At 45.0% G+C, this 11,207-nt stretch overlaps 1 protein-coding gene across 1 annotated transcript; it reads left to right on the forward strand.

Moving 5' to 3' along the window:
• Positions 1-5,267: 5,267 nt before the first annotated feature.
• On the forward strand, positions 5,268-6,851 carry CUNH6orf15 (chromosome unknown C6orf15 homolog). The gene is made up of 2 exons (XM_056128016.1): positions 5,268-5,334; positions 5,555-6,851. The coding sequence occupies exons 1-2, from the start codon at positions 5,268-5,270 to the stop codon at positions 6,715-6,717; spliced, it is 1,230 nt and encodes a 409-aa protein (XP_055983991.1). The 3' UTR covers positions 6,718-6,851.
• The last annotated feature ends 4,356 nt before the right edge of the window (positions 6,852-11,207 follow it).

Genomic DNA, 11,207 nt, shown 5'->3' on the forward strand with positions numbered 1-11,207 from the left:
GGTAAGACTTCTTCGTCAAGACCCTGAATGATCGGTTTGAGGCTCTTTGTGTTCTAGAATGAGCAGACGCCATCGGGCTACACTACCACGAGACAGGGACTACAGGCACCCGCTCTAGCAAATCGATGAATAACAGGATGTGATCAAGTGATCAAGTTTGGGAACTAAGCGTGGAAGTGCTCAGGGGTTACTTTTGGCTAGGAGCTAAAGGGCTACTACTGGAAGTGCTTGGGAGCCAGGTAGTGCTTGATTCCACGGTTCCTGCATGTAAACCTCGTGCTTCAGCCCTTTGGGCTATCTTCCTTGCCACTATATCTTTTCTTTTTGATTTGGGGATCACACCTGGCTATTCTCAGAGCCTACTTTTGGCTCTCCTGGCTCTGCATTCAGGGCTCCCTCTTGGTAGTGTTTGAGGGACCATATGTGGTGCTGGAGACCGAATCTGAGTCAGTTGCATGCAAGGCAAACTGTACCTTCTGTGCTATCACTCCGGCCCTTCCACTGTACCATCTTTTATAAAAGGTTATTTCTCTTCCTCCCCTTCCCTTGCTTATTCCCTTCCCTTTCCTTCCCTTGTTGGTGCTGTGATGACTGGTCGTACACAGTTGGCAGCCATGCTCACCAGGTCATAAGTAGGTTGCAGTGTTTGCACACTTAGATCACAGTGTTTGCACACACTTAGTTGCAGTGCAATGGAGATCATACACCTGGGATCACAATTGGCCATACTTGGTGCATGTAGAGCAGTGTCGTGAATCAAACTTGTGGTCTCATGTCTGCAAAGGAAGTGAATAAACTGTGGACTGTACCTGCACCCCTATATCATCTTTTAAAATTTCTATATCAGTTATTTCCACTGTAATTTTAATTTTTGATTAAAATTTTTTAAAAGACACAGTGATTTACAAAAGCTATTCATAGTTGAGTGTTAGGCATATAGTTTTTCAGCAGCAGTCCCACCACCAGTGTTAACTTCCCTACACTGGTGTCCCCAGCTTCCTTCCCACCCTCCACCCCCACCAGCCTGACTTGTAGGCTGCGGTGTTCGCACACTTTAGCTGTAGTACTTGTGCACATTCTGGTTTCAGTGCTCCCTGGGGGTTACACTTTAGCCATGATGCTCACATAGGGGCTAACTGGGGCATCATACTCTAGCCATGATGTTTTTATATCTTGTTAGATGTCATGCTCTTCAGCCGGGTCCATCAGAAATTGCCTGCACCTCAGGGATCAGAGCCAGCAGAACTGCTAAGCACAAACAGTAGAACCTTCAGGATGGCACCCACTTCAATGTATGGTGGTGGCATTGAATTTGCCACCTCATACTTCAAGGAAGGCCCTTTACTCACTAAGTTTCTGGCTCCCACATTCTACTTTTTAATTTACCTAGACAGTTTTTTTAATTTTAATTTTTTATTTATTTATTTATTTTTGCTTTTTGGGTCACACCCCGCGATGCACAGGGGTGACTCCTGGCTCTGCACTCAGCAATTATCCCTGGCGGTGCTCAGGGGATGATATGGGATGCTGGGAATCAAACCCGGGTCGGCCGCGTGCAAGGCAAATGCTCTACCCACCGTGCTATCACTCCAGCCCCCAGACAGTCTCTCTCTCTTTTTTTCTAAATCTTTTTATTTACTTATTTTTGATTTTGGACCTCACACAACAATGCTCAGGAGTTACTGTGCTCAGGGCACTCTATGGGATGCCGGGAATCAAACCCAGGTTGGCCAGGTGCAAGGAAAATGTTTACCTGCTGCACAATCTGTCTGGCTTCCTAGCCGGTCTTTTTTGATTAGGAGTTTAGTCTGTTCACAGTTACAGTGATTATTACATGTAGGGCTTAATTGCAATCTCTCTACTTCTGAATTTTCTGATTGTTTTGCATTTCTGCTGTGTCGTTCCCCTGTATTTCTGTCTGCCTTTACATTAGTTTGTTTTCCATAGAGGATCTTTCAGTTATTTCATCTTTCATCAAAGTGCTTCTACTCTAAAATTGCCTACATCTTCCCCCCCCACTACTTCAACTTATTATCATTTGACTGCATATACTATATCTCCTCTCCTTTAATATTTTATTACTGTTATCTCACACTACTCTTGTATATACAGGTTCTGCATTACTAAACAATTATAATTGTAAAAAATGCTCAGTGCTTACTCCTGGTCCAGTGCTTAGAGAGCACTCCAAGCTGGGTTTGAGTGATGATATATGGTATTGGGGCAGAGTCTCCTGCCCCCATGCCTGGCTGTTCTCACCAGGGCCCCTTGGAGGGGGGCGGGTTGTGTTTCCCTCCCCGCCCTGAGCAGAGCCCCGGCAGCCGAAGACCTCCAGAACCAGCCACAGCCATGCTGAGACCACTCTCCACACATCTGGACAAGCCTCATGCATGAAGGAACCAGCAGAGGAACCCAGGCATGTGGGTCCCAGGGCTGAGATCTCCAAGCCTGCTTAGATCAGGACTGGGCCTTCTCCACCCAGAACCCCCATCTTCCAGTAGGTAGGCATTACACCCACCAGCTGCTGCCGGCGCCAGGTGGTCCCATCAACGGCCAAGACCCAGAGGCTATAAAACCTAGATCCCAGAAATGCGCAGCCGCATTCACAGCTGCACGACATCTCATTATCTCGTTTTTACTTTGGAGAACCCGGCAGGCTACTGAAAGTATCCTGCCCACACGGCAGAGTCTGGCAAACTTCCCGTGTCGTACTCAATATGCCAAATACCAGTAACAATGATAAGACTCATTCTCCTAGCCCTGAAAGAGCATTGAATATGGCTCCTTTAAAATCTCAGGGCTAGGAAGAAGGAGATATTACTGGTGCCTGCTACAGGCAATCGATGAACAACAGGATGATAGTGATCGTGATATGGTATTGGAAATCAAACCTGAGTTAACTTCATGCAAAGCAAGAGCCCAATCCACTGTACTATTGCTTTGGTCCCTCCAAAAACATAAACATGTTCAAACATTTAAGAGCAAATAAAATAATAAATCTATGGTGCTCCTCTCACTCAGCCTTAATCATTATCAACTCATGGACATTTGGCATGAGCACTTAAGTGTTCTCCTTCACTGTAGACTGGAAACATCTGTGACTTCTCCCAGTACTTATAGTCTGTGTACATATTTGACTCTCAAATGGTGCCCACCACCGCCACTGCCACTAAAGATACCCACCTCCTAATCCCAAGAACCTGTAACTCTATAAGTTACATAGCGAAAGGAAATTAAAGCTGCAAATGGAACTAAGGTTGTTAGTCAGTTGACATTTAAGTAAAGAGATTATTCTGGATTATTTGGGTTGGTCCAGTGGAGCTGGCTTCAAGAGGGAGGAAGTGGAAGGTGGAGTGATGCAATGTGGGAAGATCCTGATTTTTCTGGTTTGCACCTGGTGATGAAGAGGTCATGAGCTGAGGAATATTGGTGTTACATCTGGAAAATGGAAAAAAATGGATTCTTCCCTGGAGTGTTCAGAAAGACTCTGCCAACATTTTGATGTTAATTCAGGGAGAACGTTGTCAGATTTCTAATCTTCAAATTTGTAAGAAAATAAATTTGTAAAAAAATAAATAGATGTTGTTGTAAGTCATTACATTTATGGTAATTTTTATCCCTTAAATATGGGCTCATTTAATACAGGCTAAATGTTAAAGAAAGAAAAAAGACCCTGAAAGCAGCCAGCAAAAATTTCACACATTATAAATGAGCACAGAGATGAGAGAAACTGCTAATTTCACAGAAGATAACAGAAATAAAAGCTTATCAGTAAAAAATAATCCAAAAAATAGGAAGATATCAAGTCATCTGGAGCGATAGCACAGCGGGTAGGACGTTTGCCTTGCACGCAGCCCACAAGGCCAACCCGAGTTTGATTCCTCCACCCCTCTTGGAGAGCCTGGCAAGCTACTGAGAGTATCTCGCTCGCACGGCAAAGCCTGGCAAGCTAACCGTGATGTATTCGATATGCCAAAAACAGTAACAACAAGTCTCACAATGGAGACGTTCCGGGCCCGCTCGAGCAAATCAATGAACAACGGGAGGACAGTGCAGTGCTACCAAATCATCATCACAATAACAAATGTACTGCCTGACCATATGCACTGGGAAAAATGAGAAAGTTTTTCTTCCTGGGTGGAGGAATGAACCCAGTTAGAAACCCAGATCTGGATAAGAATGACAAGCATGAAAAAGTGGCAAAATAATGACTGACTGTCAAAAACAGGATGATCCTAATTTTTGTAACTAATTTAAGAGAAAATTGACTAGCCTTTTGGAGATATTTAGAATAGCTTACCTAAAATCACATAACAAATAAGCAAAGTGTGTGTGTGTGCGTGTGTGTGCGTGCGTGTGAATGTGAGCTACCACTTTGCATGATTTTTCCTTTCTGTTACCATACTCTGTCATTAATCATTTTATAGCAATTAATAGCATTTATACAATTAAATTCTACATTGTGTTCATACAGTGATCACAAAAACTGTCAGAATAATCAATTTCACCTGAGAAATGAAAAAAAAATGAAAAAAAAGGAGATAAAGTCTATTTCCCCAAATAAAGCCTCTTACATAGAGCAGCCCCTCAACTAGGGGCCACTTCTGCATCTCAGAGACTCCTGCAGGCTGGGATCAAGACAAAGAAGTCGGGGCTGGAGCACAGCAGGTAGGGCATTTGCCTTGCTCACTGCCGACCCGGGTTGGATTCCCAGCCTCCCATATGGTCCCCAGCACAGCCAGGAGTAATGCTTGAGTGCATGAGCCAGGAGTAACCCCTATGCGACATAGGCTGTGACCCAAAAAGAAAAAAAAAGACAAAGGAGTCAAGTTAAATACCAGAAAGGTGTGCTGGGAGAGAGTGATGTGGAATCCAAAGAGAAAGAGCAGAGAACCAGTCAAGCATTTCTATTGCTGAGACACAATGTAGTGATTGGAACCCAAAGAGAAGGGAAGAGAAGGGCCCTAAAGTGCTCGGTGTAGGGGACTAGAGAAGGGTAGGGCTGACACTCAGTGATGACCTGTGAGCCAGGACACCTGGGCTAGGAAGGGGCGGGAGCGTGAGAAAAGGAGCTGGGGTGGGAACACCCAGTCTCCCTGGAACATTCAAGTGGCACCTGTTGCCACAGACTGAATTAGAAATGAGGGTGGAATGTGGGGATTATTGTCTCCACAACCACTGGCCCATCCCAATTCTGTGGTCCCCCACCCCTAATGGCATAAAGGGCAGGCTGCCCTGGGGATCGGGGAGATGATAGAGCGAGCAAGATGCAGGGCTGTGTGGTGAGGAGCTGGGCTCCTCTGGGCCTGCTCCTGGTCTGTCTTCATCTCCCAGGTATGGAGACTGCTAATCCCTGGGCAAGAGGGGACTATCAGGGGATCTGGAATTAAGGGAGGAGGTCAAGGCCAGAGATGCACATTGGGTCTTCTGAGGAAATGAGAGTTGAGATAGGGGAAAGGAGGAATGTGGAGTGAAAAAAATCTGGGCATCAGGAAAGGAAGGGCACGGGGACCAAATGTCCAGTCCATTGACTGCCTCCTCTTCCTCTTCTTAGGCCTTTTTTCCCGGAGCATCAATGTGGTGGAGGAGAAAGCCCCCCAGCACCCAGGAACAGACTTGCCTCTGCCAGCACAACCTCCGTTGACCAGCCCCTCAAACTCTGAGCATCCTCAGCCCCAACCTGACCCCGTCCCTAAGGATCTCACAAGGGCTCCTCTGGCGTTCAGTGCTTCTCCATCAGATGGTCTCCAGCCTGCAGAAGGTCCTGAAGGTCAGGGGTGGCCCCTGCCTGAGGAGATGCCCTTTGTGGAATCCTGGTCCTCCGAAGATCCTTGGCAGATGATGATGGCTGCGGATGAGGACTATGCAGAGGAAGCCCTGCCCGAGGAGCTGTCTTTTCTTTCTGGTGCCACAGGCAGCGGACCTGCAGGGTCCTCTGACACTGCCAGTCTCCCCCTGGATTCTGACTCTAAGCACCCATCCCGTTCCAACGTGCCTGGAGCTTTGGAACCAACTCGTGCCCAGAGTCCTTTCTGGTCTTTCATCAATAAGATTCGACAGACACTCTTGTCTGGTCGCCCCTGTGGGATCCTGAATCCCAGGGTACCTGTGAGAGGTGGAGGCCCTGGAACTGGATGGGGAACCAGGCCCATGCCAAACCCTGTGGGAATCGGGGGCATCAACAATCAATACCCAGGTACTGCCTGGGGGAATATTAATAAGATTCCAGGTACCAGCTGGGGGAATATTAATAAGATTCCAGGTACCAGCTGGGGGAATATTAATAAGATTCCAGGTACCAGCTGGGGGAATATTAATAAGATTCCAGGTACCAGCTGGGGGAATATTAATAAGATTCCAGGTTCCAGCTGGGGGAATGTTAATGGGATTCCAGGTTCCATCTGGGGGAATATTAATAAGATTCCAGGTTCCAGCTGGGGAAATATTAATGGGATTCCAGGTACCATCTGGGGGAATATTAATCGGCTTCCAGGAGGCATCTGGGGAAATATTAATGGGATTCCAGGAGGTAACTGGGGAAATATTAATCGGTTTCCAGGAGGCATCTGGGGAAATATTAATCGTTTTCCAGGTACTAACTGGGGTCCTCTGCAGCCAGTTATTAACAAATTACCTCCTGGAGTTTTTCGCCCTCCCAGCTCTTCTTTGAACATTCCAGCTGGCTTGCCCCAGTCTAAAGGCCCTGCATCAGAGTAAGGTTAGAATGACAGCAGAGGCAATTCTAAGTTTGAAGTCAGAGAAGGGGTTCCTGTTCCCCATTTTCACAGGAGCTAATTCCAGATTCAATCTGCATATTTCCAGCCTCATCTCCACATTCACAGCCTTCCTTGCTCCTCCAATAAAACACAAGTGGTTATTGAATCCAGTCTTTCTCAGAGTCTGTTCCTGGGCATAAATTCAATCAAGTTGTCCACCCTCATTTTCTTACCATCCTCATGTCCCCGTACGGTGTTCTTGAGAGATACCCTCTTACTGTTCTCAGCTTTTGCAAAAACATCAAATATTGTGTAATTGAGGGGTGGGATGGAACCTCATGGTCTCCCATGGAGTCACCTGAAGTTGGTTCCTGGAATTTGAAAGAGGAGGAACAGGATTCTTTGAGATGATGCCTGTACAAGGCCTGAGGGATGAGAACAAGTTGGCATCAGGGTCAAGCGGTAAATGAATACCCTTTGATCCACAGAGAAACAGTCTGAGAAAGTCATTCATCAATGCGTGTTTGCAAACTGGAGAATGTGGTTTTTGGAAAGCAGAGGGTGCATTGATCTCTTCCCTTACATGCATCACTTGACACATTGTGCCCCAGACACACTTTAAACAGTTGCTGAATGGATAGAAGATCAGTAAAGGGAGAAAGGAATGGGGGAAGGCAAAGGGAGAGGAAGATCTGGGTACCAATAATCCTATCTTCGGCTGCATTTGATGCTTTTATTTGGCCACACTGTTGTCTCTCTTCCTTCCCTTTGGTTTTCCCAGCAGCTCTCTATATCCTCATATAGTAGTTCATTGGGGGAAGGGAGGGCTGTTTTAAGAAAGTACAAATAGAAGTTGTACTGCTGGAAGGGTTGAACCCCTCCTGTTTATTCCCCTATGTCCATGCACTTTCCCAAAGCCTATCAATCACTCCAGACCTGGAATAGGGCAGATAGTCATGGAGAAAGTAGGAAGAGGAGAGTGCTGAAGGGATGAAAAGTTACCAGCCTGGGTGCACAATAGTAATTTCAAGGAAAATCTTTCATTCCAGTGTCTACCATATTATTCTAGGTTGTGCCAGCATTTCTTCTGGAGAGCACCTTTCCATGATCTGCCACACTACTTCTTTATCAACTCAACCTCCTTTAAAAATAGTTATTAAAGCACCTTGATTTACAAAGTTATTCCTAGTTGGGTTTTATACATATAATATGATGGCACCTATCCCTCACCAGTGTCAACTTTCCTCCACCAATGTTTCCAAGTTCCCTTCTAAATTCTCTCCCCGCACCTCTAGCTTACATTCTTGACAGGCTCCTTTCTAAGTCAGTTGTTAAAGTCTGGGTCTCATGATTTCAGTGTTGTTGATTCTGTGGTTTGGATATTTGGCTCGATCATTCCTTAACAACACCAGTGTACCTGAATCCCTTCACCTGGACCTCATTGCTTCACATCTGTCTCTTTCCCACCACCCCCCCATTTCCCAACCCATCCCCAACACTCTTTACTTTTCCCTATACTCCGAGGCTGAGGTTGATCTAGACAGATCTCCCTTTAAAATATTACTTTCCTTCATCCAGTTATTCTAACTACCACATATAAGTGATATCATCCTGTTTTATTCATTTAGCTTCCTTCTTTAATTTCATTTTTTTTTTTTTGGTGAGAAGTGTGCACTTCGGTGCACAAGAGCTATTCTTGACTCTGTGCTTAGGAGGGATCCCTGGTGCTGCTTCGAGGATCATATATAGTACTGGGGATTCAAACTGATGATAGCAGGATGCAAAGCAAGTGACTTAACCCTTGTACATTCCACTGGCCTTTCTCTTTCCTAGCCCGGCCTCTCTTCACCATGTCTCTTTCACACAGCCCAGCTCCATCTCTCAGAATCAGGGAGGTCTCATTACTCTCTATCCCTCTTTCTGGTTAATAGTCTCTTATAATCCCATTTTGCACTGATAGGAGTAAATAAATAAATAAATTTTGTGTCCACACTAAGTTTCTTCTCTATGTTCATCATACCCCCACACCTCCCAGTATGCTCACGCTAGGTACTCGGCTATTTGCCCAGCACCATGGACAGCATCTGCACTGGACACTCAGTACCAGGGCTCTATCTCTAATTCCTGTTTTTTCTCTTCCACTTTATTCCTGCACCACAGGACTCCTCTTTAAGTCTCATGTATGCTGTTTTCATCTTTCCAGAACCTCGTGAAACATTTCTCAGCTCACAAAATGCTCTGTGTAGTTCACATTTTAAACCTCATCATTATCTGTAAGATGAAAAATAGGCTTTAAGGATTAAGCAATTTACTCTAGGTTATAGCTAACAAGTGTCAGGTTCAACAATCAAGCAGGAGTTGAGTGACTCTTCTCATTGTCTTCCCAGGGAGTGTTCAAATACGACAGATAATAACAGAAACTCTTGGGCTGGGTGATAATACAGTGGGTAGGCTGACCCAAGTTTGATCCTGGCACCACGAAGAGTCCCATGAGCATGACCAGGAGTGATCTGCAGAGTTAGGAGTAAACCTTGAACACTAGGTGTGCCTCCAAAACCAAAACAAGAATAACATGAAAACAAAACCAAAAAACCTTCCCACTTAGCTCTTATTGAGTTACTAATATGTGCTAGACTCTGGACCAGGTGGTTTCTCATGCCCCTTTAAGGGAAATCTCCACAACATTGACACCGGGTAGGCACCACAAGCCATTGTACAGGTGAAAACACTGAGACCCAGAAAGAGAAATGAGGTTTGCCCAAAGGTAACATTGAACTGGGGAAGTGCAGTTTGTCCAGTAGTTGGTGTTGGTGCAGTTCTTCTCAGGATGGGATATGCCTTGTTGCTAACTAGAAAACAGGTTAGCAATATTGGACATAAAAGGTCCTTTGGTGTGTGGTGGGACTTGCTGCTGGAGCACTAATCGGTACATGTTTATTAGTGACGACCTGGTACAAGGAATGAATGGAGCAGCAGGAGTCATCTGTTATATTCCATGAGAGTAGGTGCTATAGGAGCATTTGTCTAAAAATGGAAAATGTTTTATCTATAGAACTGAGCTTACATGGGGTGGAAGGGTGGGAAGGGTTCTTGGGACACTGGTGGAGAAGAGGAATAGGCTCATTGGTGGCGGGTGTGGTTTTGAAAAGCTGTATCCATGAAAAATGATTAATAGTGTTGCACATCCAGTACTTCAATAGTCTAAAATAAAAATAAAAATAGAGTGGAAGGTTCCTTTATGTCAGTCCATGCCATTTCGTTGCCAAGTTAATTTGGACTAATCACTTATCCCTGAGGATCTGAGTTTCTCTTTGTAAAGTGAGATAGAGCAGGAGTCCATTCTATCTCACAGGGTTATGAAGAAGTTTAATTAGGTCCATAATATAGAAGTTATAATAAAAAAAAACTCTGACCACTATAAGGGATTAATTAAAATGCAGTGTATGATCCCAGTGAGGCAGTTCCCATGAGGTGCTTCTTACCCCACAGTGGGAGGTTGGTCTGGTGAATGGCCAGAACTGACTTGGGGGTTGATGCTGAGAGTTGATATCATGTGTTCCTGTGAGAATTTCACCCAAGAGAATGACAAAGATCAAGAAGAGTTTGCTCCTTAAGAGGATACTTCATTCCTTAAACAAATTGAGCTCACTCAGTCAGATACTTCCCCCTCACACTCTAAGAATAGTTTCCGGGTCAGGAAGAGACCTCAAAGGGCCGGAGTGCCTGCTTTGTGTGTGGAAATGCAGAGCTTGACCCCCAGTTCAGCATGGCTCTCTCTCTCTCTTTTTTTGTTTTTTGTTTTTTGCTTTTTGGGTCACACCCAGCAATGCTCAGGGGTTACTTCTGGCTTTGCACTCAGGAATAACTCCTGGCAGTGCCTGGGGGTCCATATGGGATGCAGGGGATTGAACCCGGGTCAGCCGTGTGCAAGGCAAACTCTCCACCGGCTGTGCTATCTCTCTGGCCTCAAGCATGGCTCTCTAAGCTCAACTTGTCCAAGTATAAGTTTCCAAATGGAAAGTAGCTGAACTCCATCTCTGCTGGACAGTGTGCTCTTGGACATGACCATTCGTCTGACTTAGTGACCAGAGTTCATCTTAGAAATGAAGCAAAGCTATTATTCTCAGCCCAGACCCCTAAACCTACTGGATATCCTCCAACAAGTTTCTTTCCAATATTTTCCACGTGTCCTGAAGTTATAAAACCATATAGTTTTTTTCCCATGACCAAACTAGGCAAAGGATATGAATACACATTATTTATTTATTTGTTTCAATTGAATCACCATGAGATACAGTTGCAAAAGCTTTCATGTTTGAGTTTTGGTCATACAATGATCAAATACCTATTCCTCCACCAGGGCATATCTTCCATCACCAAAATCCCCAATGTCACCCCCTCCCCCCATTCCAACCCTTATCCTGTCTGTGTGGCAGACAATTTACACAATGCTCTCTCTCTACTTTTATTACATTCAATATTTCAACGTTG

The sequence above is a fragment of the Sorex fumeus genome, unplaced genomic scaffold (genome assembly GCF_029834395.1).
Source record: "Sorex fumeus unplaced genomic scaffold, SorFum_2.1 ptg000063l, whole genome shotgun sequence".
In the NCBI taxonomy this organism is placed as follows: domain Eukaryota; kingdom Metazoa; phylum Chordata; class Mammalia; order Eulipotyphla; family Soricidae; genus Sorex; species Sorex fumeus.

What these genes read in the sequence shown, in the direction of transcription:
- CUNH6orf15 (XM_056128016.1), top strand. Translation starts at nt 5,268, where the DNA reads ATGCAGGGCTGTGTGGTGAGGAGCTGGGCTCCTCTGGGCCTGCTCCTG. An exon ending in GGTCTGTCTTCATCTCCCAG is followed by an intron (nt 5,335 to 5,554) that starts GTATGGAGACTG and finishes TCCTCTTCTTAG; the next exon opens with GCCTTTTTTCCCGGAGCATC.